The sequence below is a fragment of the Centrocercus urophasianus genome, unplaced genomic scaffold, assembly GCF_019232065.1.
Source record: "Centrocercus urophasianus isolate 14NV4802_14NV808 unplaced genomic scaffold, USGS_Curo_1.0 seq_36, whole genome shotgun sequence".
NCBI classification, from domain to species: Eukaryota; Metazoa; Chordata; class Aves; order Galliformes; family Phasianidae; genus Centrocercus; species Centrocercus urophasianus.
The window spans coordinates 2219808-2244662 of record NW_024884933.1 but is presented as its reverse complement, the minus strand read 5'-3'; the positions used below and the strand labels follow the sequence as shown (position 1 = coordinate 2244662).

Below are 24855 nucleotides of genomic sequence, written 5' to 3'. Positions count from 1 at the left end.
TTGAAGGCGGGAAGGAGGCGGCGCCAATCACAGCCCCAGGGGGCGCTGAGGGGGGTTTGAAATCTCACGCGGAGATGAGAAGCCCCGCAGAGGCTGCGGGTCCGAACCCTGCTGAGAAGTGGATCTGTGCTGCCAGAAACCACGTCCCAGTGGTGCTTTTCGTGTTTAACAGGCCCACAGTTGTACACTGTGTTACAGTTGCAATGCAGAAACATTTAAAAACCGGAAGAAAGTAATGTTTTAATCGCAATAAATAAAGAATGTGGTGAGATTTTACATTCCAAGTGCTCCCACACCCCAACAATTTAATTAAGAGGCAGTTTCCCATGGGCAGATGGGAAACTTTTAGCCTTGTGAATGAAATGAGCTGTGTGCTCATTTCATTTCATTCCATTTCATTTCATTTCATTTCATTTCATCCTCACATCTCACACACACCCAAGGTCCGGGCACAGCGGGCTCTGAGGCAGCAGGGGGCCCTCAAAGACACATTCTTGGTATTACCTTCATTAAAATCAGGAAAAGAAGAAGGTTGCAGATTTTAGGGCTTTAACTGAGATTGCTGGGTGGTGTGGGAGATTTTAAGTCATTATATTACGGTGTCTCTCCACCGTTTCTCTTCCATTTCTTTACAGGCAGCACGAGCAGCTCTTCTCAAGTATCTTCCAGTAAAAATGCAAGATGTTTTGCAGCCATTGCAGTCACTCCAGCTGGAATTTCTAACAACCCCACAGCCCTGCTGGGTCGCAGATCCTCAGCCAGAACAGTCCTCAGGTGCCATTCCCAGCCCCACTGTTCTGTGACTGCAGCCCTACCGCCAGGCACGGTTCAGCAGTTTCACTTGGGCCAGTCTCTTTGTGATCATTGTGGCAAACACCAGCCCGAAGAGGACGCTGCTGATCAGCACGTAGTCATAGTCATCTTTCAAGACATCAAACTGCTTTGAGGGGTACACACGGGTCTGGTAGATGTCCAGGCCGTAAGCCACAACCTAAAGAGACATCATCATGAGCTGGTGTTTCATAAAATAATCATCCTATATCTGCAGTTGTGATTAAAAGAAGGAATTATGGAGCGCTGAGCAGCCACATGATCAGAAGTTACAGACTGCCTGCTGCTCTCCCCACAAACTGCACAATTCCACACAGAAGCTGCTGCCTTGTGCTCACCAAACAAGTAGACTCCAGACCAGAGGGGGCTGTGTAAATCCCTCTTATTTGGGATACGGTCTGATTGTAGTTGATAAACCTCTCAGCGTGGATCTGCACATCTGGGGAATAGGGAATCAGGTTCTCTTCTCTGAAAGGCATTTAAAGAGATATCATAACCCATCCAAACAGCGTGCAAAGGACATCATCTGCAGTTCCTCATCTGATCAGCACGGCCTACTGCCCTAAAACAGCAAAATGAACAGCTCTGCTCTAGTGCAGATCTATTTTTGCTGCAAGAAAGCAATCAAATATGCCAGATGGGTCAGACTGCACTGCAGCAGCCTCCTTTTAGGGTTCTAATGTTTTATGTGTCATTCTAACAGCCAGTTACTCAAACTTTTGTCTCTTAGGGTTTTTGCTGATGATAAGACCTGCTGTATTACATATATTCCATTGTCACATACAGGGAACAAAGCAGCTTCACTTAAATTCCTGCAAGAATTGCCCCACATCTGAACACTACATCACATTCTCTTATTATACACAAAATCTATCCATCTTCAAACAGGAATAACAGCTGCTGTGCCTTCCTTACCTGCTCTGCTCTGTGGGGATTTCTGGTCGGCGAGGATCCAGCAGAGCCTTGGGAAGGGAGAGGATGGCACCGGAGGGAAGTCCGACTGCACGTTAGAAGAAATGAATCTTAAAAACTGTCCGTTCTGACAGCATTTTCTAATAGGTAATACAAACACTCTCCTAGTGCACGTTCTAGCACTTGCCAGGAATCCAGGGCAGCCCGCAGGCAAGCAAGATCTTGGCCAGAGCAGCACACTGGCCTGGTTTTGAGCACAGTGCTTGACTGATGCAAGAATAACCGCCATGTTCAGACCAGAGCAGCAAGCACTTACTCAGCAAATGACGGCTGGTGATGCCTCGCTCGGTGATGGTGGCCTCCATAGCACTGATGGCAGAGGGGAAGATGTACGACTGCTGGAGGACCTGAGGTAAGAGGGGGCGGTCCAGGGAGCTGAAGGCCGTGGCGTTGTATTGCTCTGTGCCCTCATACAGCTCCAGCACAGTGAACTCATTCCGACGTGCCTTTGTGTTCCAGTACTGGTACTGAAATGAGAGTAGGATTTTAGGAACGCAGGGCACAACAGCAGAGATGTAGCAGGAAATCACTGATGACGTTCAAAAGTCTTCTCCAGTTAAGTTTGGCAATTGCCCCCTAACTCCTAAAAATCAAGAGTAAGAACAGAATAACGCTCCTTACCACCACCCAGTTCTCTGAGTGGACGATGTGGACAGGTCCCTTGGCTTTCTTCTGTACTGATGAGTGGATGATCCTGCCTGTGACTCCATCAATCAGAAATATCCCGACAAAAGTGCGCTCGTGGTGCGTGTCGGTGCTCTCTGTCACCACTGCGAGCAGGTTTGGATTCAAGGACTGTAGCAGCAAGAAAAGAAGAATCAGGTAAGATCCTCATCTCCCAGGCACTGCATTTATCTGCCTTTCACCTTGAACTAGGCATCTCATCAATTGTCCTATTAGAGCAAAGAGGGAGAAATCAAGCAGTTTCCCCATCATTCGATGCCTGAGTTAACTGCAGCAAGAAAAAAAAACTGCAAAAGAAACCTGCAACACAATTAGCATTGTTTGGGAAGATGGGACATACTGATGCATATAAATAGTAAGAAATAACAAAGTGGCAAAGGCTCAAAGCAGTGTCCACAAATGCCGAAATCTTGCATCAGCAGAAAGCTCCCACGGCACCTTGTAGAGAACACTGCGGTCTCCCATCACACGGCCCTGGGAGTGCACGTGCTCACTGGATCTCTTCCCTTTCACTGTCACTATCCTCTGTACTTCGGTGGGTATGGCCACCTGCCAGCTCTCCTCTGTTGTCAAGTCCTGCAAGAAAAAAAAGCACCACGTGGTAAAGTTTATCTGTCCTCACCAGACACCACCTCAACCAGTAAGACATGAGGAGCTTCCTTTTTAATGCTTCTGAGACACGTTTTAAAGCTTGAAGGAATTCTCAAGTCAGCTGAATTGCTTTTATTCCAAGCAAAAAACAATAAACCAAGTGATCTACTGTTACCCAAACATCATTTAAGAAGGTGACATCGTTTAGATTGTCATATTCCTTCCATACCTTTTTCAGCCTGAACCCAGAGAGCTTTCCCTGCTCGGCATCCACTAGATAAAAGAAGATGGAATGGGCCATTTCTTCCAACTGGCGAAGAACATTCTTAGTTGCTGGGAAAGCTGTAACCTGGGAAAGCAAAGAACAGTGGGAAGAGGTGAAAAATGAACAGGCAAACAGAAAACACAGCAGATTATTTTGAATCACTTAAGCAGGATGAGGTCTGCCTTACCAGAATAACCCCCTAGTTTTGTGTAAAATGGGACTTCATGGCAATTTTTTTTGTTGTTCTGCTCCCAGAGGAAATGGAATCACTGAAAACTGTCTCCAGGCAAAGCAATTTACCTTGTACTCATCATCGATCAGAAGCAGTACTTTGGCGTAGTCTTGATCCATAATAGGCAGAAGCAAAGTCTGAAGAACTGGACGCTTCAAAACAGGGGGTGCTACTTGGCTCCTCTTCCCAAAGATGGGGTTAAAGACGTACAGAAAGCTCATTTTGGTTTCCTAAGAACCAAAACAAGATGCAGAACTTTATCTAAGACAGACAAAAGAGCTGGTTTTCTCCCAGTTATCTGCCACTGTTCATTATTCAAAAGAATAGAATTCAGCTGCTCCATCAGAGCATTCTGTTTAGCACTGAAGTCATTTCTCTAATGAGACACCATGCTTTGAGGGGCAGAGGAGAGGGACCCACCTTATCCTTAACAAGCAAGGTGCACTGTGGAGGGTGGGGGAAGTGGGCTGTTGTTCTTTGGACCATCAGCTTGAGGGAGGCACCCGGTCTCACGTTCCTGAGGTACTGCTTCCATAGGATGGTGCCAGAACTGCTTTCAATGCCAAAAAGCTGAGCAGAGATAGAGCAAAACCAAAAGTTAAGAACACTTCTCTCACATTCAAGCACTGCACCTTCTTTTGGGGTATGAAATAAGAGTTTCAGTTCCTCCTCAAAGCTACCACAAAGTACTCTGCACATCTTCGAGACATTATTCTCAAAACCCAGGTAAAAACAGGGGGGAAATTCAGCACTGAGGCTCTTCGCTACAGTCTAGAAACAGAGTACTGCTCTGGCTTTCTCACCTTTCCTGAAGCAGTGACCATCACCATCATTTTCTGGAGGTTGAACTCATCCCTGGCTAGATTGTCAATGTTAATCTCATTTTTAATCTGGCTCCGGGGTTTCCTGGCATCGTAGAACATCTTCCAAAGGTGAGCAGTCCAGGCTTGCAGCAGGATGAGCTGGGAGGACAGCCGCTTCAGAAACATCCCCAGCAATCCATCTGCAAACAGACCAGTGGTGGTAACAAAGGGAAATCACCCACATCCCCCTCCATATCTGAGATTACAGCCTCAGCCAGGAGAAGAAATGCTGCCATGCATGAATTTACGCCACCTGCTTTCCTCTGCCTTTCCCTCCAGAGCAGCAGATTTATACCCATTTCTGTCACAAACCCTCTGGCTTTTACCAACCTTTTCCCCCTTACATCTCAGCCCCAGCTATGCTCTTATCAACTGATAGCAAACCCTCATCTAGAGAAATAACCTCTTCTTTAATATCCCTTCTTGCTCATGCCCTCCCGAAGCTAACCAACCTGAGAGGTCTGCATCTCCCTCTACATCCATCACTCAGATCAATAGAAATGATTGTTGTTAAGATAAAAAAAAAAACAAACACATCAAAAACCACCATTCTGTCCAATAAGAGTTGATATTCAGCTACTTGAAAGAAGCAAAACACCAGGCATGAAGCGTATTTCACTATTAGGAATGCAAACAGAAACAAAATCAAGTTCCACTGAGAAATGTTAGTTAGAAGCAATTAGAAAACACTGCATGCAGTCTGAGGTTACCTTGAATAGCTGCATCCAGGACAGCGAGGAGAACAAAACAAAGCAAAAACAAAAGCTATTGCAAATGGGTCTTCCAGAAAGGACTCTCTAAGGGGATCAAAGGGAAATGTTTAGGGGGAGTGGTGGAGATCACCCACAGATGGTGATCGGTTCTGACTGCAATACGTTTGTGTCCTCTGCCTTTGGCATCAGACTTAAAAGTCAAGGCAGAAATGGGTTTATTTCTGCTCGCTTTAATTGCCAGGAGAGGAAATTTGAATCTTAATCTGAGTTCAGAGGAGAAAGAAAATGATACATTTCTTCAGAGAGAAAAACAAACAGGCTCATACGCTGAAGGGTGATTCCATTAGTCTATGGCTCACCTGCTTTCTTCCCAAATTCTCCCTCCAACTCAGCCTGTGCACCCGTCAGAGGCAGATCCACCATCTCCAAGCTCACCACTTCTGCCAGCGACTCCTCTCTGCTCCACACAACCTTTCCTGGTTAGAAAAACCAAGTACAGGATATTGGAAAAATCAAAATGAAGCGTAAGGACATCAGCCCTGGGACATTCCCATCCCTGAGATGGACCTCCAGCCCTTCCTGCAAACATGTGTTATCTGCAGAAACACCAAGATCTACAACATGGCTCAGACTCACCCTATGGTAACATGTTCGAAATCTGTGCCCTCACCCTCCCAAAAAAAAAAAAACCCAACACCCTAAACTAACAATAAAACATCATAAAATTGACAGGCTGTCCCTGTATGAAGAGCACAGCAGAACAGCTGTCCGAGCTGAGATATCTTATGAGGCTGAAAGATGATGCAAGACTGCAGTATCTTCCACAGCACATCAGTTTCCAAAGAAAGCAATCCTAAAACATGGGGCCTGGGTTCTACAGCACTGGAGTTTTCTTCTCATCCAGAACAAGAAGGTTGCTGGTAAAACCCAGGCCAGGTTTGCTGTTTGTGCCAATCACCTGGCTGCTGGAGGAACAGCAGCATGTGGTCTTCTGTTTGCACCAAGGCTCGGTAGCCCACCGAGTCATCCTTCTTCAGGAAAACCTGGATGTAGAGCTGAGGGAAAAAGAAAAAGAGTAAACCAAGCAGTCAGGTCTGTGATCACAGCATCTGCCTGGATAAAAGCGAACCCTCAGGTGAAAGAACAGCAAACAGCACAGCTGCATGCAGTAATCTTTTCACCTGATCTCAACAGCCCTACCAATGATGCCAAGTCAGGGTATGAAGGGCACTGCAGGCCCCACAGATCACAGGATTGAAGCAATCTTTTCCCACTCACCTGCTCTGGCTTGGCACCGTTCTGCTCCAGGTTAAAGGTAATCGTGGTATCCAGCAACCTTTGTCCAGTTTCAACCAGATAAAGATTGATGTTGTAGGTTTGATTGGAACAGGTTAAGGATTCCTGTAACATCGTGCAGAAAAATGCTGCGATAAACTCACCTGTCACGCCAAATTCTGCAGCAGAATCTCATGTGAGCAAGAACTATGGCTTCAAAATGCTTTTAGATTATTTATCTGGAGCTGGCGTGAAACATCAGCCTCCAAAACCCAGGTTTAACATCTTCTATGCTCTATGTTCCCACAAGCAAAGGAAGGAAAGGGACTGTCAAGAACTTCTACTGCATATGGGAACGACCCCCCTCATACCTGTTTCTGGGAATCCTCCAGAGCACCTCCATGAAGGCCGTCAGAACTTCCAGGTTTCTGAAACGAGGAAGACAGGAGGTAACGTGGCTCCACACACCATGAGAGAATGAGAAACAAAGTGCTTTGTGTGCTTGACAAGTCTCAGGTTGGCTCTGCAAACAGCAGACAGTGCTGCTAAAAACGAGGCTGTGCTCAGCTCAGTGCCCATAAGAACTGAAATCTGCTGCAGATCAGTAAGGTGGGCTTCTACATTGCACACCAACATTCAGACAAGGTGAGCCTTATCTGGGTGTAACCAAGATCTGCATGCATTACCACTGCATTAAATCTCACTCTTTCCAAAGTTACTCATCATCCAGGCCTGAAAAGCAATACAAGTGTGGAACCCACTCCCAAGGCACGTTCAGATCACAGAGCTGTGCTGAACACACAGTTCTGACCAGCTGTACCCACCAGCTCGTTCCTACAGGTCAGCACAGCAGCAACGGTCTTCTCCCCAGTTGTTGCAAAGCTCACCAGAGCTGCCTGAAAAAAAAGAAAAAGAGCAGCAATAAGTCATACAACACCATGAAAAAACAAAAACTCAACAAAAACTACCTGTGTAGCACATTAATCCAGACTGCAGCTAACAGGAGATGAGATTTCATGGCCAAGTTTTGTGTTGCGTGACAAGAAAACCTCTCTGCAGCTGAAAACATTCCTCAAATATAAACACAGCAACCACTCACCCCAAACCCAGGATAGCTGTCAGCAACAAAGGACAACTAAACAAATGCTTGGAAACGTGTCAGCAGATGATATAAATAAAACCAAATGCTTTCCAAATGCTGCACCAGAGAGCACAAGTGAAAAGAGAAATTCAGCAGCTTGGTCGGAACGCAGAGGGGTGTTTGGCTGTTGTAAGGAATGGTAAGCTCTGTTGGCCTCTCAGTGCAATGCCTTTTTCTTGGTTACCTGCTGGAAGTCTCGCAGGTGGCTGAGCAGCCCCTGTTTGCACTGCAGCAGAGAGAAGTGGCCCGGAGACAGCTGCAGGAAGAACTGAGTCCTCGAAGCGTTGATCACACTGGGCTGAGTAGCCAAGATCCTGGGCTGGAAGCCATCAGCAAACTCCAGGTCAAGTGACTGTGGAAGGAAAACAAGCACGTGCATTCATGAAAACTTCTTCCCCCGTCAAACGAATCGCTCCTTTCATCAGCAGCAACAGACGCTTTGTGAGGAAGTTACGTCCATCGTGAGAAACAAAGAGCAAAAGCAATAAGACCTGGACTGCTGTTGAAGCGAGGCTGTGCCAACACCAATCCAGACAAACTGACTTAAGACAGACACAACGTACAGTTTTCTCCCTCTTACTTATGGATCACACACATCCTCAGTCGCTGTGCAGGTTACCTGTAGGAGAACCGCTGTGCTCCAAGGTGCAGGCAGGCACCAAATCAGCTGGATAAGTGCATATGAAGACCCTCAGCACTGCTTACCTGCAGCGGGATCTGCTTCATCTCCTGCTCAGTCTCCAAGGAGCAAACATAGAGCGAATGAGTGGCTGTGTCTGCACACACCAGCACTGCCTCCCCCACCACACCGCAGGCTCCAATTAAGCTCGTCAGCCACGGCGCTGCTACGTTGGTCTGCCAGGAGAGACATCAAGAGACGAAGATGTCAACAGCAAAACTGTCTTTAAGGAATGAACTCACTGACACAACTCCACGCACTGTGTTCATTCTTATCAAATTTGCAGTTTTGGATCCATAATTGAGCACTACCTGTTCTATGACTTCTCCATCCTCCACTCTGAGCGTTAAAACCTTCAAATGGCTCTGGGGGACAACTCCAAGCACGTGGATCACTCCAGCCCCACGGGAATATAACATCTGGTACTGAGTATTCTCACTGTGAGAGAAACAAAGGTCACAAAGCGTCGTTTTCTCGTGTTGTTGCTTCCAAAGGTTTTCAAGAACATGAGAGAACCGCAGCATCTTTTCCTCCCAAGATGTTGTCAGGCTCTGAATCTGAAATTTCTGCTTCAAATACATTCTCACCTTTCTGGCAGGTGTTCTACCCACTTCTGGTGCCCATTGGACAGGTAGTGCAGGGAGATGGCTGCCTTCTTCAGCACTGCCACGTACTTCACTGCGTCCTGCAGCCCCACCAGACTCGCGGTCTGGAAACTAAGCATAAGTCAGGCGTGATAAATTAGAGAGTCTGCAGGTTATCAAACAGGGTGAATTTTTCCTTTTTCTGGACACTTAATAGCTATACTACCTACAGCTTCTAAGTCACTTCATTATCTGTGCGTGCAAGATGCCCAAAGGCCGCATTTTCATCACTGGGAGTTAACAGAGCCCTGGATGCAACCACCAACCAGCTGCTCTCACAACATCCAGATTCTCAGAGTCTAATCACCCAGCTGTTGTCCTGCAGTCCAGGTATGTTAAGCTTGCTAACTTAATGCTAACTTATCCCTGGGACAAAGGTGGGAGAGAGCCCCGAACAACACTACCTGCCCGTGTCCAGCGACGTCTCCCAGTTCAGCCCTCCAATGTTGGTCTCCCAGGAACGCAGGATGCGCCCAGCGCTGGATACGGTGATGGCATCTGCACAGAGAGCAAAGGGGAGGTGAACCCAGAAGCTGCGCCCGGCACGGAGCAGCAGAGCCGGGAGCTCTGGCAGCAGGACGGCTCCTGTGTGCTGCCGCTGTGATCTCCTCACCCTGCCCGTGGATCAGCATCGCGTCGATCGCTCCTTCAGGGGTGGCTTTATCTGCATGGCGCCACACTGAGAGACACAGAAAGTGAGAAGGAGGTGGGCACAACGAAGCTGTTGGTTATTGCTCTCAAACCCACAGCCTCAGGACTTCCCAAACTGCCGTGTCCTCACTGCCCGTTGTGGGAGGTGCAGGTTGGGTTTCAGGGACAATCTCTGCTCTGAAATAGCGGTGATTGCTGGCACAGCTGCACGGGGAGGCGTGGGGTCACCATCCCTGCAGCTCAGTGTGGAGATGTGGCACTGAGGGACACGGGCAGCAGGACGGTCGGCTGGGTCGGGGGATCCTGGAGCTCTTTTCCACCCCAAACAACTCAACGGCAGAATGCAGCTGCAGGAGCAGCCGCCCTCAGCTGCACCGCAGGCCCACCCCGAGCACCCCGTGCCCGGCCCCCCCCGCCCCACTCACGGATTTCGCCGCTGCGGGAGTTGAGCGCTGCCACCACGTTCTTCTCGGTGCCCACAAGCAGCTTCTTGGAGCCCTGCGCGGCCTCCAGAGAGGCGAACTTCAGCTTCCCCACGTATTGCTGCCTCCTGCGGGGACGGGCAGCGTGAGACGGGCGCGAGTCGCGGGGAGAAGCCCGCGGTGTGGGCCCGGCACTCACCAGTCGAACTTCCCCACTTGGTCCTCGTACACGGCGGCCGCCAGCGGCAGCAGCAGCAGCGCCCACAGCCCCGCCGCCATGGCAGCGCTCCCGTCGTGCCCCGCGCTGAGCTCTAGGGGCCTCGCGCCTCACGGGGCTGTCCCGCGTGCCGCCTGAGCGGAATTGGACGGAGAGCGGCGTGCGGCTGCGCTCAGGCATCGCGCGAGGCAGCCCGCAACATCCCGGCAGCCCCCGCGGCGCCCGGGGGGCCTCGAAGCACGGCGGTGCCATGCCTAAATCCAAGCGGGACCGCAAGGGTGAGCGCGCAGCCCGGACCGCGGTGCCGTCCTTCCCTTTCCCCTTTAACCGCATCCTCCCGCTCCGCTCCCCGCAGTGTCCCTGACGCGGACGCCCAGGAAGGGTTTGGAAGCCAAGCAGGCCCTGATCGCTGAGGTGAGTCGTGCTACTCCGCTCCCCCCCCCCATCCCTCCGGCCCTGCTAACCGCTGTCGTGCAGCTGCGGCGATGCGTGGACACCTACAAACACATCTTCATCTTCTCCGTGGCCAACATGAGGAACAACAAGCTGAAGGACGTGCGGAACGCCTGGAAGCACAGCCGGTGAGCGCAGGGCTGGGGTGGGGGTTGAGACACTACGGGCCTCGCAGCCTTCTCATCTTCATCATCTTCTCCGTTGCGTTGTAGGATCTTCTTTGGGAAGAACAAAGTGATGATGGTGGCGCTGGGCCGGGAGCCGAGCAGCGAGTATCGGGAGAACCTGCATAAGGTGGGGGGTCTGAGTTGGAAACAGAACAGGCACAGCTGTAGGTGTGGCACTGCAGGATGTGGTGGGTTGCAGTGGTCGTGAAAGTCTTTTCCAGCCTAAACTCTGAGTCTCAGTGCTGCCTCGGCACCTCTGTGCTCCTGTCTCACAGGTCAGCAAGCACCTGAGGGGGGAGGTTGGTCTCCTCTTCACCAATCGCACCAAGGAGGAGGTGGATGAGTAAGTATGTGTGTGTGTGAAGCCCCTGTGCAGCTGAGCCCAAAATGCACACAGGCAGCTCCTTCCCTCACTGCTGCTCTGATCGACACCACCGTGAGCTGCACCCAGGTCCTCTGGGCGTTTCCATCAGCAGAACGCAGCACAAAGCCCACAGCTCAGTGCCATCTTGTTCTGCTCTGCCAAAAAACGTCCCTGGGCCACTGTTTCTGCAGCTCTGTCTGCCAATCTGCCTCAGGTGGTTCTCCAGCTTCAAGGAGGTGGACTTTGCAAGGGCAGGGAACAAGGCGACGTACACCGTCAGCCTGGACACGGGGCCCTTGGAGCAGTTCCCCCATTCCATGGAGCCTCAGCTGCGACAGCTGGGATTGCCAACAGCTTTAAAGAAAGGTACGTGAGGGAGCCGCTTCCCTTCTGTTGCACTGAGTCTGTGCAATGTCTTTTAAGGAGAACATTATACACTGGGACTGAGTTTTGGAGAAAAGCTGGCGCTCAAAGCCTTGTTTTCTTCCTGTTGTGTCAGCCTTCCCCGACTGCTGTCACAGGAAGGAAGAAAGCCAGCCTTGTGCTCTGCTTCTGCAGTGCAAACAGCGACGCACTGTTCCACTGAGAAGTCAGATGTGGGTTTTCTTAGCCTGTTTCAAGAGCTTTTGTTCTTGCAGGAGTGGTGACGCTGCTTTCAGATTATGAAGTCTGCAAAGAAGGGGACATTCTGACCCCCGAGCAAGCACGGGTCCTGGTGAGAATGCAACACAGCCCTGCAGGCACAGTCACTGCCCAAGGGAAATGCACTGTTCTGTGTGGTTCTCACTGTCAGCTTACCTAATATCTGTACCATTGGCCTGGCTGCGGGGATGACGAGGTGGGATGACGAGTCTGTGTCCTTTCCTAGAAACTCTTCGGCTACGAGATGGCAGAGTTCAAAGTGACCATTAAATTCCTGTGGAATTCTGAGACCGGAGACTTCCAGAAACTCGCAGGAGATGAGGAGGAAGAAGAGGAAGAAGAGGAAGAGGAGGAAGAAGAGGAGGACGTTGACATCAGCGAGGACTCATAGCAGTCCTTGTGTTCGGACACTAGACAGCTCTATTTTAGAGCTGAAAGATGAGGATGTTTTCCTTCCCTGTCTGCAGCAGGACACGCGATTAACTCGGCATTCTTAAAGATGATCTAACTACCTTTTATATAAAAACACATATAAAACTCTCAGAAATTGCCAGTGCTGCCTGTTATTGAGTACAGTGGGACCTGAGGAATGGGAGATACGTTGCAGGCCCAAGTTGGCCTCCACAGCTCGTGGGGAGCCAGCTCTGCCCTGCGCCACAGTTCTGCTTCACTAGGGTCAGTTTTAGCTCTGCAGGCATTTTGGCCCAGGTTTATTTCTGAGCTGGAAAACAGATTAAAGCTCTGCTGTTAAGAGACAATGACTGCATTAGAAAAAATGGTTTATTCTCATCCACGCTCAAGATTCGTTATTAACTGAAAGCAGAACTAAACCCTTCAGTTATGTGCTCCACTTCCCTTGATTAAGTGCATTTTTAATCACAGCATGTGCTGGGGAAAGGTCCCCGAGGGGAGAAAGCATGAGGCCCCACGCCTGCAGTGCTGGCAGGGGCAGCGTAGGCACAGAACGGCCGGTCCTACAAAGCTCCATTAACGGGACAAATCACAGCCTGCCACCCCGAGGGCAGTGTGGATGAGAGCCTCACATTTATGCTCCCTACTGCTCAGCTGCCTGCTCTTCCCTCCCCAGTCTAGCGGAAGTAGTTGGGGCAGTCGTGTGCAGTCAGCTTCCAGGCTTTGTCAAATGCCTCCACTACAGGTGGCAGCAGTGGGCCCTCCTCGCTGTAGTTCAGATTCTGCTCCAGCTGCTCCATGTTGGACATCCCAATGATCACCGCGTCTCCAAGAGCGCCCTGTGAAGCCAGAAGGGGAATTGTTCATCCCAAAATAACCCCAGCTTGCCTCCCCAGCCAAATTCTGAATGCTGTTCAACTCTGACCTGCAGCTTGGAGTGGTGGTACAACCAACGCAGTGCGGCCGAGGTCAGGCTTGGTGCATTGGAACCATAGGCATCTTTCAGAGCTTTTTCTACTAGTTCAATTCCTTCAAAGTTGTGCTTCTTCCAGTACCTGCAAGAAGGAAAAAATAAATAAATCAACATCACTGCCCTCGAGAATCATAAATTCCAAGCAAGCGTGAAAGGCCTCTGAAAAAGCTTTGTACAGCTGTTTGTAGCCCCCAGGCTTCTGCAATCCAGGCAGGGAGAAGCTGACCCTAAAAACTGCACTGCAAAGCTCAGTCACGAGGCACAGCCCAACCGCCTCTGAAAGGAGGAAGCGAGGTGCTCCGTGTCCCCAACCCTGGGTGGCAGCAGCACGAAGGCTGCCCTGCAGCCACTGAGAAAGGACACGAGCCTGCAGAATCACAGGGTGAGCTTGAGTCCGTTCTGTTCCCCCCCAGCTGATCGTTAGGATTCAGGTGGTTTTGTTTAAATGCAGCCCCAGCTCCCTGTTCATCAGCTCAGGACACACCTGTCCCTGTAGACTTGAGCCCAGTCATTCCCAAAAAATCTTCCAGTGGGCTGACGTGTGTCTTTGTCCTCATACTTGTACTTCCCAGTCAGCAGCCCTCCTGCAAAGTGTCAGCAGCATGTTCAGCACCAGCTCTTACACTGCCCTCCGAGGCACCGCCTCGTCTCCGAGCCTCCGCGCCCAGCCAGGCATCTCCAATCCAGGTGACGCCTTAACAAACCCCGTGGCCACTTTCGGTTACCCACAGCCACATCCCTCCCGTCACAGCTCCCCCTACCAGCCAACGGATTGTAGGCGTAGAACCGCAGCCCGTAGTGTCTCAGACAAGGGAACAGCTCCAGCTCCACCTGCCGGGTGGTTGCGTTGTACATGCCCTGCACAAAGACAGAGCACGGGGTGGCCTCAGACCTCCCAGCACAAATCCTGGCTGCTAAACCACGACCTGGATTTGCTTATCAGGTGGTACCAGGGTGACATCTAGCAGTGACCCCCAGCCTGCCTGCCAGCAGTGCAGTTAACGGGTAGAGTTATGCATTTCTATGCTTCATCCTGCTTTTCCTCTCATTTTAATGGCTGCTCACAAACAAAACCCAACATCCTGGGATCTGCCCTTGCAGCAGATGCTCACCCTGGCAAAATTATTCAGCGTTTCACCAAGACAAACAACTGCAGCAGCAAAATTCCTCCTCAGAAATGTGATTCCCTTTAACAGTGGAGGGATGTTTGACCAATGGTGCTTTAAAGAAGCCAGGACAGCTTCTTCCCCACCCTTCTCTGAGTTCTTTCACCCAGAAGGGTGGATTCAGGTCAGACAACATGATTAATTCCCTAGGAACAGACTTTCTAAAGGACTGCAAACAATGCAACAATTACTTCAGTTCCCCATCACGAGAGTCACTGACTCAAGCACGAAGCACACACTCAGCTCTTTCTGGGCAGTGATCTCACCCAGCTCTCTAAACCCATGTCCCAAAACGACTCCCTGGGCAAACTGCAGCAGCTCCCCTGTGTTTGTAACACAGAGCACAGGGTTCCCACAGACCTCACCTGGTACACAGTTGGCATCAGCCAGTTGTTGCACTTGCAGATGGTGCAGATTTCTGCCACCTCCCACGCTGCGTAGTTCGACAGGCCGAGTTCTTTAAACTTTCCCTGCAGAGGAACAAAAAACCATTCAGATCCAGCTTTTAAAACAGTTTACCTATGAAATGAAAACCTGTGAAATGCAAAATGTGTATGGTGAAGGGGACACCACTGAAAGTCAGCCCAGAGCTCTCTGTTGGTCCCACTGCAATGTAACACCTGACAAAAACATAACCCTCATTTCATGTTTTGAATTCACACCTTCCAGTTTCAATTCTCAGACTAATGGAGTTGATGAATTATTCCCTGCCCATTATGAGAATAACATTAACTGGCTCAGTTAACACAGCAGAAAGCAAAGTTCATCAGTTCCAACATTTTCCAATGCTCCTGAGAGCAAAGGGCACCACGTGAACATGCAGCAGTGCTGCAGCTCTTGGCACTCCCCTCGTCACCTGGCCTCCTTCCCCTGAGCACCATGCACACCTTGCACTGCACAGGAGCACAGCAAGCACTGAAAAAGTGTCAGGAAGGAAACAAGCAGCAGCCCCAGCTCTGCTTTACCTCCTTGTGCAGCTCATTGCAGGCACGCAGTGTTTCCTCCACTGGGGTCCCGTGGTCGGGGGCATGGAGGTAGAAGAGTTCAACGCTCGTCCTCTGCAGCCTCTCCAGGGATGTGTTCAGCTGTGACCGCACACTCTCTGGCTTCAGTGTCTTCCCTTCCCAGGGGTTGGCCTTGGTGGCCACTTCCACTGCAAAGGGAAAGGAGGAATGAGCAGTGATGTTCCCAAACCCGGATGGGAATAGGGTACAGTGTGCTCAGGGTGCTTTCAAAGCATGTTCTTCTTGGAAACACAATGTCAGTGGGACCCCAAGGAAGAGGGTCCCAAAATCAAAGGCCCTTTTCCTCAGAAATACATCAGCCTGCAGAGGGAGGTCCTTCTCCTCAGGGATTGGGGTCTGCATACAAACCAGGCTCTCTTTTCCTTAGAAATACATCAGGATAACAGAGGAGACCCTTCTCCTTGAGGCCCTGGGATCTGCCCTAAAATCTGAGGCCCCTTTTCCTCAGAAATACATCAGCACAATGGGAGAACCCTTCTCCTCACAGACCAGGAGTTCTGCAATGCAAACCAAGGTCTGTTTCTGTCTGAGCAGAGGCCCTATTCCTCAGGAAGACTGCCCTGGAAATGGGGACCACCATGGAAACGGAGCCCTTCTCCTCAGGAAGATGCCAGCCTCACGGGACAGACCTTTCTCCTCAAGGATCAGGATATACAAACCATACAAACCACGGCCTCTTTACCTCAGAAACACCTCAGTCCAGCAAAGAAAGCCCTTCTCCTCTGGAATCAGGAATCAACCGTTCAAAACCAGTCCCTTTTACCTCAGCAATCAGGGACTCCCTTCTCCTCGGGGCCGGGGGGAGACACCTCCCCCCACATAACGCCACAGACCGCGCTTTTCTCCTCACAACCCGTCCCGTACCCGACTGCTCCCCGCCGGCCAGCAGCGTGCCAAGGATGCGCTCGGACTCCCCGCTCGCGTACATATGGGCGGTGTCGAGCAGGCGGTGTCCGCGCCGCAGGAAGGCGCGCAACATGGCGGAGCTCGCCTCAGGGCCCGCGCGCCGCCCCATCTCCATCGCGCCCAGCACGATTCCCGGCCGCGCTCCGCCCGCCGCCATCTTGCCGCCGGCACTGCGCATGCGCGGGGAGGGAGGAGCTCACAGTGCCCACACTGCGCATGCGCGCGGGGAGGGTCAGGCCCCGCCCTCTTCGCGAGTGGGAGGGGCTATGTGAGAGCGCGCATGCGCAGTGCGGCTCCGCCGGGTCTTAGGATCTCATTGCGAAAACGGGCGGATTTGGGAAAAACAGCCGAAGTTTGGCGGAACGCCGCTGTTTGGCCCCGAAAGCCGGCGGTCTGTAAGGAATCAGCGCGCTTCTGGGGAGAGCGGAACTTCCAGAAAGAAAAAGAAAGACAACAACAAAAAACAACAACATCCCAACTTCTGGAAAGCAGCAGATTTCTCAAAAAGTAACTTTTTCCCCTTAAAAACAAACAAACAAACAAAAACAAACCAAAAGCGGCGAGCGAGGTAAGGGGGTGATGGTGCGGTTCGGGCTTCGTTACAACCAACCTCGGCTCGGTCGGGTCGCTCCGTGACCGTCACGCATAAATGTTCTTCCAGGCGTTACCTCCTTTTCTGCCCGTATTTTCCGTTTCCCCATGGCGGAGGGGCTCTGGGCATCGCCTCCACCCGGCAATGGCTCCGACTGCCCCGACGGCGCCCGCTGGGTGCTGCGGCTGCTGGGCGAGTGCGCACGGGACGGGCGCGATGTGGGCAGCGCGCTGCTGGGGCTGATCTCCATCGGCTGCTTCGCTGCTGCCGCGCTGCCGTGAGTGCCCAGCTTTGGGGTTGGGTTGGAGGGACGTGGGGGACGAGGAAGGGGTCGTGGGAGAGAGTTCTGGTGGTCTGGGTGTGCTGAGTGTGGAGGAAATGGAGGTGGCTTCCAGCCAAAGCCAACCTGTGGGTGTGTGATCTTTAAGGACCTTTCCAACCCAACCGTCCTATGGTTCTGTAATCTTTAAGGACCCTCCCAACCCAACCATCCCATGCTTCTATATCATCTTGAAGGACCCTCCCAACCCAACCATCCTGTGGTTCTATGGTCCCTAAGGTCCCTTCTAACCTAACCCTTCCAACCCAAGCCGTTCTAGAGCTCTCGTTACAATCTGTGCTCCAGCTTTTTGCCCCCACTCTCAGTCAGGCCTCACGTTTGAGTGCTGGGAGCAAGAGAAAAACCCCACGAGGTCCTCAAGGGGTATGGAACAGGTTGGAGCTGATGCTTTGTGTCCTTCCTGCAGGCAGTTCTACCAAGCCTGCAAGACAGGCATCATGGACCAGGCGCTCTCCATCTACTTCCTGCTGGGCTGGCTCGGTGGAGACCTCCTGAACCTCATCGGCTCCTTCCTGGCAAACCAGCTGCCCCTGCAGGTGCCCTCAGCTCTGCCCTGCATCGCTCCCCTGTCCCCAAGGCTGGGGTCTGGATGTGCTCAGAGCTCCCATCCTTGTTCTGCAGGTGTACACTGCTGTGTACTACGTGCTGGCAGACCTGGTGATGCTTTCCCTGTACGGTTACTATAAAGCCAAGAACTGGGGTGCAGGAGGTGAGCTGTGGGCTAATGCCCATCTGTGGGGACATAAGTGGGGCAAGGGGACCTTGGGGACGCCCCCAAGATGTGGGGTGCCCCATTCCTTGTGGTGTTCAAGGCCAGGTTGGGGGTTGGAACTGGGTGATATTTGAGATCCCCTCCAACCTAAGCCATTCTGTGACAAAAACAGAGCCCCTCTTACCCCTGTCCCTTAGCTGGGTGGGCTGCAGGGTTGGGGCAGCGTGGCAGAACAGTTAGCAAAAAGCTTGGAGTGATTTTAACCCTAAACCACAGAAACTGCTGAGATAGGAGTGGTTTCCTCCCCGCTAAGTTACAAATGGCTCTTATCACTGAGATAAAAACCCACATGCCCCACTGCTGAATCCCAACGCCGCAGATGGAGATAAGCGGGCTCAGACTCGCTCCCAGCACCAGACCCAGCCCTGCAGAAGGAACAGCCCACCTCAAGCATCCCCCACTTGTCTCCCCACAGCCACAGCTTCCATCAACGCCGCCTGCGTCTTCTCCCTGCTGGGAACAGCCACGACCCTCACGGTGCTGAGCCGCGACGCAGGCCCAGCCCTCAATCCTGCGGCCTTCAGAGGGAGATCTCTGCTCTCCTTGGGCCCGGAGGGGCCTGGCCCTGAGGTGGGACATGGGGGTGGCTGGGGGAGTCGCAGTGTGGGTGGCCGTGAGGCCTTGCTCAGGGCTGACCTTGTCCACAGCCCATCAGCAAGACTGAGATCATTGGCTTCACCATCGGCTCCGTCTCCTCCGTGCTGTACCTCTGCTCCCGGCTCCCCCAGATCTACACCAACGTAAGTGAGGGCAGGAGACGCACAAAGTCTTGGTCTGAACAGGACAGTGAGTTTTTTCCTTCCTCTTTGCTTGCTGGCTGCAGCTCCCTTATTTCTCACTGTGTCACAGCATGCTCTGAAGCCCAATTCATTTTCATTCCCCTCTGACTTAACAATATTGTCAGCGTGGAGCTTTTGTTTTTTTCCACATCTGCCAGCAAAAAGGGAACCAAAAGGCACTCAGCACTGCGTCAGTTCCCATTTTCTCTTTTCCCGTGGCGGGATGATTAACACCAAATGGATAAGTACATTTCAGAGCTTATTTCCATGTAACACAGCCTCTCCTTCCAGTACCAGAGGAAATCCACGGCCGGTGTCTCCTTCCTGCTCTTTGCCCTGGTGATGCTGGGGAACTTGCTGTACGGCACCAGTGTGCTGCTGAAGAACCCGGAGCCAGGGCAGAGCGAAGGTGACTACATCCTGCATCACCTGCCCTGGCTCATCGGCAGCCTGGGTGTCCTCTCCCTGGATGTCATCGTATCCTTTCCTCCTCCATGTTTTCCTTCAGGGTGGGGATGGTTTTTGGGGCTGTGACTTCCTGCATCCCACGCTTGTAACTAATGCAGTGATGCAAGAGCTGAATGCTTTGCTTATAGCTGCATTCAGCTCATTGTTCTCATGGTGCAGACGGCCTCTGCAGGCTTGTTGTGCCGATCCTCACCTTGCAAAGATCCTTAAGGCCTCCTCAGATCTCATTCCAGTTCCTCGCCTATCGCACAGGACGGCCCAGCGCTGGTGAGGAGCGCGAGGCACTGCTTGCTGAGCACGGTGACAGCTGACAGGGTGACCGCAGCGCTCCTGGTCCTGTCCTCTTCTCTGCATGGTGCTGGGGAGAGGGGGATGCAGGGCAGAGATGGACTGGTGCTGCTGAGACGTTCTGCCTGGCCTGGTGGCACGCACTGCTGCTGTGAGACCTCGAGCCCCTCTGATACCAGCGGTGGATCAACGAGAAAGCAATCAGATACCTCAGGAGGTCGCCTTTCCCTGTGCTGAGCCCTGCAGAGGGCGTGGGGTGGCCAACCATCACTGTGTGGTTCTTGTGTTGCTGCCTTTGGACTTTTGGAAGACGGGGCAGCGACTGGAGCCCCTTGGAACAAGGAAAGGAAGGTGCAGGGCAGCCAAAGCGTTTCACGTTACTGGTATGGCTCAGACTTCCATAAAACATAGCCCCACGTGCCTTTGTGTTCTGTTGGTTCATGTGTCAGTTCCTTGCCTCTTAATTGTTCTCATTAGTCCCCATTTCCATGAAACGCTTGGACTCTTCATCTTGTCTCACCCCTGTTTTGTTCATATGGGATTTGGGAGAAGCTGGTCTGTTGTCCTGGTGCGAGACAGGAGCGTGCAGGGAGGAGGTTCAGCACTCTCAAACTCCAGGAGCAAGGAGGTCAAGTGCTGGGAAGCAACAAGCACTGAATGCAGCCCTCTTGGCATTGCCAACACAGCCCTGTTACAGCAGGGCTGAAAGGAAACCAGCACAGCTTGTCCCACACATGGGAACTTTCCTACACTTTCCATTCGCTCGTCTTTTTCTTCCCCTTTTTTCACTCTCCAGCTTTCCTACCACCACGCCGCTCGCCCTGCCCTGCCCTCTCAAGGAAGGCACAGAGCCTGGATGCTACGTGGGACTGCTTGACACCACTGCAACAGCAGTTAATTAAAACCACAGTAGCCCGTGGTTGGAGCTCACCCCTTTGTTTCCAGACTCCTCGACCTTCCTGAAACAGAGTGGTGAGTTTTTCTCCTCTGTTCCATGGCAGTTTCCCCAGCAGGGCTCGCTTTCCTTTTGCCTCCCTCCAGCTGCTCTCCTGGCCAAGCACGGGTTAGCAAAGGCTTTCTTAAAGCTGGAAGAACCTCGACCTAAGGAGATATAAAAACAAAAGTCATTCACCCAGTGTAAGCAAAGCACAAGTCGTGGGGCACCCAGCTCTCTGCATCTGGCAGCGGGTGGAAGCACACAGTGCAGAGCAGCCCAATGAGGGTCCTGCTGAGGTTCTGGTCCCTCTGAGGCTGTGATGCAGCCCTGTTCCCAAACGAATGTGCTGTTTCCCATTTTGGGAAGAGTTTGGGTGTCACGTTGAAATGGCAAAGGCACAGCTATAAACCAACTTGTCCCAAAATCCAAACAAAACTCAGCAGCAGGCTTAGGCCAGCAGAAGCTGCAGCTACCCATGCTGGTAGGTGATGCTGCTGTGAGCCTAGAAAGGAATGAATGGCTGCAGCTCAGCCCTCTCAAACTGCTCAATGGAAGGGACACATCCCTGCACAAGGGCCACAGGGAGCCTGGATGCCACAAGTATGTTAAGCCCACGGGGGCTCAGTTTCATTTGTGGCTCGAGTGCAGGCAGGTGGCTTTGGAGGAGGTGAAGAAGTCCCAAAAACAAGCATGCACAGATGTGAGCTGCAATTGGGTCTCAGGAGCAGAACGCTGCCTCTCCCCCACCCGGCTCACACGCTGCTGTTAAGCTTCAGGAGTTCCCATGAGCTTATCTCCAACTTCACAAAACAGGGAACAACGCTCACAAACCACACACAAAGCAGAGGAGCAGCTCTTAAAGAGCATCATCATCAGAACCGCCTCACCTGAACCCAGCGAGCAGCCCTGGCCCCAAACACCCCTTCCTCCTCCGCCTGCAACAAACCAGTCCCCCCAGCAAGGCGCCCTCATCCTGCTCTCAGTGCATCAGCTGGATGCTAACGCAGCAGGGCGACCCAGCCTACAGCAATCCTGCTCAGAACAAACACATTTCAGCTTTTTAACCTCTTAAAGCCACATAACACAGCAGCTGTTTGCGTTACAGCTGGGTTTGGTGCTCCCAAGCACACATCTACCATCCAGAAGCATTCACAGAACCAACCCTGAGCACCGCAGCAGGAAGGAAAGAAGGACGACACCGACTGCACACACTGCTTCCTGGGATTTGTTTTTATTTTCATTTTTTTAGTCTTTTTTTTTTCTTTTTTTTTTTTTTAGTATGGAGGCTCAAGTATCAGATGTAGATTCAATTTAAGCTTTACAAAAAAAAAAAAAAAAAGAAAAATTAAAACAAAACAAAACAACCCTTTTGCATTCCATAAAAATTGACAGAAAAGCGCCTTGGAACCAGGCTATAGAAGAGCAGAACGTTCAGCAGGTCTCCTAATCAATGTCTCCTTGCAAATCTGGTTTAGTCAGTATAGTACAACACCAAGGAACAACCTCTCTTCCCTCCCTCCCAGCAGCCATCCCCTGTGCCCAACCCCCACCAAACACACGTGGAATAGATTTGTTTTCCTTTTTGTTTCCAGTTCTTCCTCTTTCACACACCACAGTATTTAATAAATTTTTTTTTTTGTTTGTTTTACATTTTTTACACCAATGTAACAAAAGGCAGGAGGGGGATGGGGAGGAAAAGACAAACAATGATCCGTGTGTATGCGTATCAATGGGGGAGGGTGGAGGAGGAAAAAAAATACATGGACTTCTACAGAAACATAGCCTAAGGTCTCAATAGCAAAATGTGGTGCAAAGTAGGCCTCAGAGACTGAAAAAGTTTGTACAGCTTTATTCATGGGGAGAAGATGGCGTTGCATGAATAGTATTGAATGCAAATCGTGACGTGACGTAACAGAAAAGGTCAGGGGATGAGTTTTCTAAGAAAGGAATCTAACGAGTGCATGGCATGTCTTGTTAGCACGGAGAGTACTTTAACTTTGCTGCTTTCTCTTCAAAGCCTCCACCAGGTCATTTTTAAGAGCTTCTTGTTTTGATTTGTCTGCAAAAGTCTGCACAGACCTGCGGGGAAGAAGGAGACACAAGTCAGAGGCGACGCTCTTGAACGAGGGTTTCCACCAGCTCTTCTGGCATGGGAGCAATAGCAGAAGCACCTCAACCCAGGCTTAGAGAAAACAAAACTCAGCTTGCCTGTTTTAATACAGAAAACAGAAGGCAAAGTGAACACTTCAGTGCTTATGTCAGAGAGAAGTTAAGCCTGTAGCAAGGGCTGCACCAAGAGATGCTTCCAGCAGTTGCACCCCACCTCCAGCTGCTGGAGGGAGAGTCCCACCGTTGGATGTTACAGGTTGGAAAACCCCAGGACACCACCAGCAGAAGGTGTTAGTGCTCTCACTCTCAAAAGGACCACAACAGGAAAGTGGAGAAGTCCAGCCTCTGCCAACAGAAGTGAAATCCCAGCTCTGGGAGCTCCTTTCTGCAGACTGTTCACCCAGGATACAGCAGCCACGTCAAAACCTCTTCCAGCAAATTCACCAATGGGAAAAGCACTCGGGGTTTGTTCTTGAATTTGCTTTTCCAGCTTATACCTTGCCTACAGTAATCAGTGAGTCAAGTTGGCAAGATTACTGCAGGGGCTCCTTTTTGCTACCAGTTTGGTTACAAAGAGCTGCACCTTCCAGCCATCTGGGCTCACTGCTCTTCAAGAGAACTGCAGAGGAACCTTGCTTTCTGATGCTACAACTTCCAATTTCAAGAGAACAAACTTTTCAACATAATCATCCACAGAATGACACTACCAGGCCTTTCTGCTAGCACAGAAGCAGTGAGGATGCAGTTTGGGAGGATTTATACCCACATAAGCCATATTTCACACCCTCCTCTGTGCTCCAAGCTACCTCATTTTGCCTGGATGCCACCTCCTGTAAACAAGGCTGCTCTGTGCCTCACTTATTTTCCTAACATTTTTCTTACAGTTATTTCCATTCTCTTGTCTCTGGAGACTTCCACTGCCTTCATAAAAATATATACATTTTATATTTGCATTTGTCCCAGGCTAAAGAAGTGGTTCTCAGCCATTATCAACAAACAGTGCATTTTCCCCTTCGTCAGCTGAACGTGTTTAAGACAACATCTGTAATTCATTACCAGTTGCAGTGGAAGGTTAAACTGGCTCAGGGTTAGTCACTGCCGTGTGTCCTGGACATTCAGAGCTCCAGAGCAAATGAGAGCATATGAACAAATCCCATTGGAGGCTGCGCAGCACTCAGCAGAGCTCGAGCAGGACTGGATTTTCAAGCTCCAATTGAAGATACACCAAGCACTACGGGATGTGCATGGAGGGGAAACTGACTCAGAAGCACCACAGGCAGAGGTGTTTTCTTGCCCAGACTTTCAAAATGTTATTCCTTTCTGCAAGGAGGACTTGAAGATTACAAGGAATCTCTTCACTGGAGCGGTGTGCCACAGCTGTACAAACTAATGGTGCTCAAGGGACAGAGTCCCAGGGCTTGTGGAGGCAGTGAGCCCAAGCTAACAGCACTCTGGGTAAATGACCATGTGCTCCTTTCTTGCTCCCAAGCTACAGTGCAAAGTGGTAAGGCCTGCCCCATTTCAGAGCGTGACATTTCAAATGGAGCAGAGCAACACCTCGAGTAAAACCACACTGTTTAATTGGCTGTGTTAAGAATAACCCTTGGGTGAAGGATGGGTCGGATGTCGTTGGTCAGTCTGCAGCAGTTAGGGGTTAGTTCTGCCCTCAGTTATCATGCAGAGGTCTCGGCTGGGTGAGTCCTGGTTTAGTGCTGGTTGTCACACCTGGCAGGGTACCTGGATTGGTTTAGTTATCAGGCTGGATGTAGATCTGGCGCTGGGTCAACACTTGAGAAAGTTCTCTCTGCAACTGCTTATACTTTTGGTTGTCGGGGATTGCATCAATAGATCTACAGAGAGCAGTTTAGAAACGAGGGAAGTAAACAGGGAAAAGAACAGTCAGAAGAAATCAGGTAACACAGCTGGTATTCTGGAACCCACTGGAAACGCACGTAGGGGGAAAAAAAATGTAAAATCACAAGTTGGAAGAAACAGGAAAAAGGCAAAAGGAAAAGGCACAGCCGGATGCTCTGCGTGGTACCAGCTGTGAGCAGGTCATCTCACTGCTGCACAAAGGAACGTGACACAATGGGGAGACACAGGAAACGTTCAGTTACAAAATGTGAAGGCCACGTTCACGAGGAAAAAAAGCCTATGTTTCCTTTCAAGGCTCAGACATGCTTCCTGGCTAAAGCCCTGCACGCTGCAAATGGAAATAAAAACAGAAAAGCTGCTTGGTCATGATGCTGTCGACTCCCTCTGGCCATGCTGTGAAGAAAGCAG

At 51.0% G+C, this 24855-nt stretch overlaps 5 protein-coding genes across 6 annotated transcripts in view; 2 read left to right on the top strand and 3 right to left on the bottom strand.

The window, feature by feature from the left end:
• Window positions 1–210: 210 nt before the first annotated feature.
• On the bottom strand, window positions 211–10265 carry EMC1 (ER membrane protein complex subunit 1). The gene is made up of 23 exons (XM_042831735.1): window positions 10163–10265; window positions 9967–10091; window positions 9504–9569; window positions 9295–9388; window positions 8834–8962; window positions 8558–8684; window positions 8273–8422; window positions 7752–7919; window positions 7251–7322; window positions 6798–6854; window positions 6430–6552; window positions 6110–6206; window positions 5511–5627; window positions 4379–4578; window positions 3996–4145; window positions 3644–3805; window positions 3308–3427; window positions 2926–3063; window positions 2425–2598; window positions 2060–2270; window positions 1747–1831; window positions 1170–1299; window positions 211–991 (listed from the first exon to the last, which is right to left on the bottom strand). The coding sequence occupies exons 1-23, from the start codon at window positions 10240–10242 to the stop codon at window positions 812–814; spliced, it is 2955 nt and encodes a 984-aa protein (XP_042687669.1). The 5' UTR covers window positions 10243–10265; the 3' UTR covers window positions 211–811.
• A 137-nt stretch (window positions 10266–10402) lies between these two features.
• MRTO4 (MRT4 homolog, ribosome maturation factor) lies at window positions 10403–12359 on the top strand. Its single transcript, XM_042831770.1, has 8 exons — window positions 10403–10458; window positions 10536–10594; window positions 10658–10761; window positions 10846–10927; window positions 11076–11143; window positions 11379–11530; window positions 11803–11879; window positions 12033–12359. Exons 1-8 carry the CDS (start codon window positions 10431–10433, stop codon window positions 12195–12197), a joined length of 735 nt encoding a protein of 244 aa, XP_042687704.1. The 5' UTR covers window positions 10403–10430; the 3' UTR covers window positions 12198–12359.
• Window positions 12360–12568: 209 nt separating this feature from the next.
• Window positions 12569–16450, bottom strand: AKR7A2 (aldo-keto reductase family 7 member A2). The gene is made up of 7 exons (XM_042831769.1): window positions 16246–16450; window positions 15322–15509; window positions 14722–14826; window positions 13952–14048; window positions 13675–13774; window positions 13143–13272; window positions 12569–13056 (listed from the first exon to the last, which is right to left on the bottom strand). Exons 1-7 carry the CDS (start codon window positions 16442–16444, stop codon window positions 12895–12897), a joined length of 981 nt encoding a protein of 326 aa, XP_042687703.1. The 5' UTR covers window positions 16445–16450; the 3' UTR covers window positions 12569–12894.
• A 369-nt stretch (window positions 16451–16819) lies between these two features.
• Window positions 16820–19947, top strand: SLC66A1 (solute carrier family 66 member 1). Its single transcript, XM_042831419.1, has 8 exons — window positions 16820–16855; window positions 16949–17156; window positions 17626–17755; window positions 17841–17928; window positions 18407–18561; window positions 18639–18731; window positions 19062–19247; window positions 19460–19947. Exons 2-8 carry the CDS (start codon window positions 16987–16989, stop codon window positions 19547–19549), a joined length of 912 nt encoding a protein of 303 aa, XP_042687353.1. The 5' UTR covers window positions 16820–16855; window positions 16949–16986; the 3' UTR covers window positions 19550–19947.
• A 2349-nt stretch (window positions 19948–22296) lies between these two features.
• The window catches only part of CAPZB (capping actin protein of muscle Z-line subunit beta), a 51896-nt gene continuing 49337 nt past the window's right edge, over window positions 22297–24855 (bottom strand). The window contains exons 9-10 of one of the 2 annotated variants that reach the window (XM_042831420.1): window positions 24310–24422; window positions 22501–22542 (exon numbers count right to left, since the gene is read on the bottom strand). In XM_042831420.1, coding sequence (XP_042687354.1) covers window positions 24320–24422 — 103 coding nt within the window. In that variant the 3' untranslated portion in view covers window positions 22501–22542; window positions 24310–24319. Of the gene's footprint in view, window positions 22543–24309; window positions 24423–24855 lie in introns of both variants that reach the window. The other variant, XM_042831421.1, reaches the window with a different exon arrangement.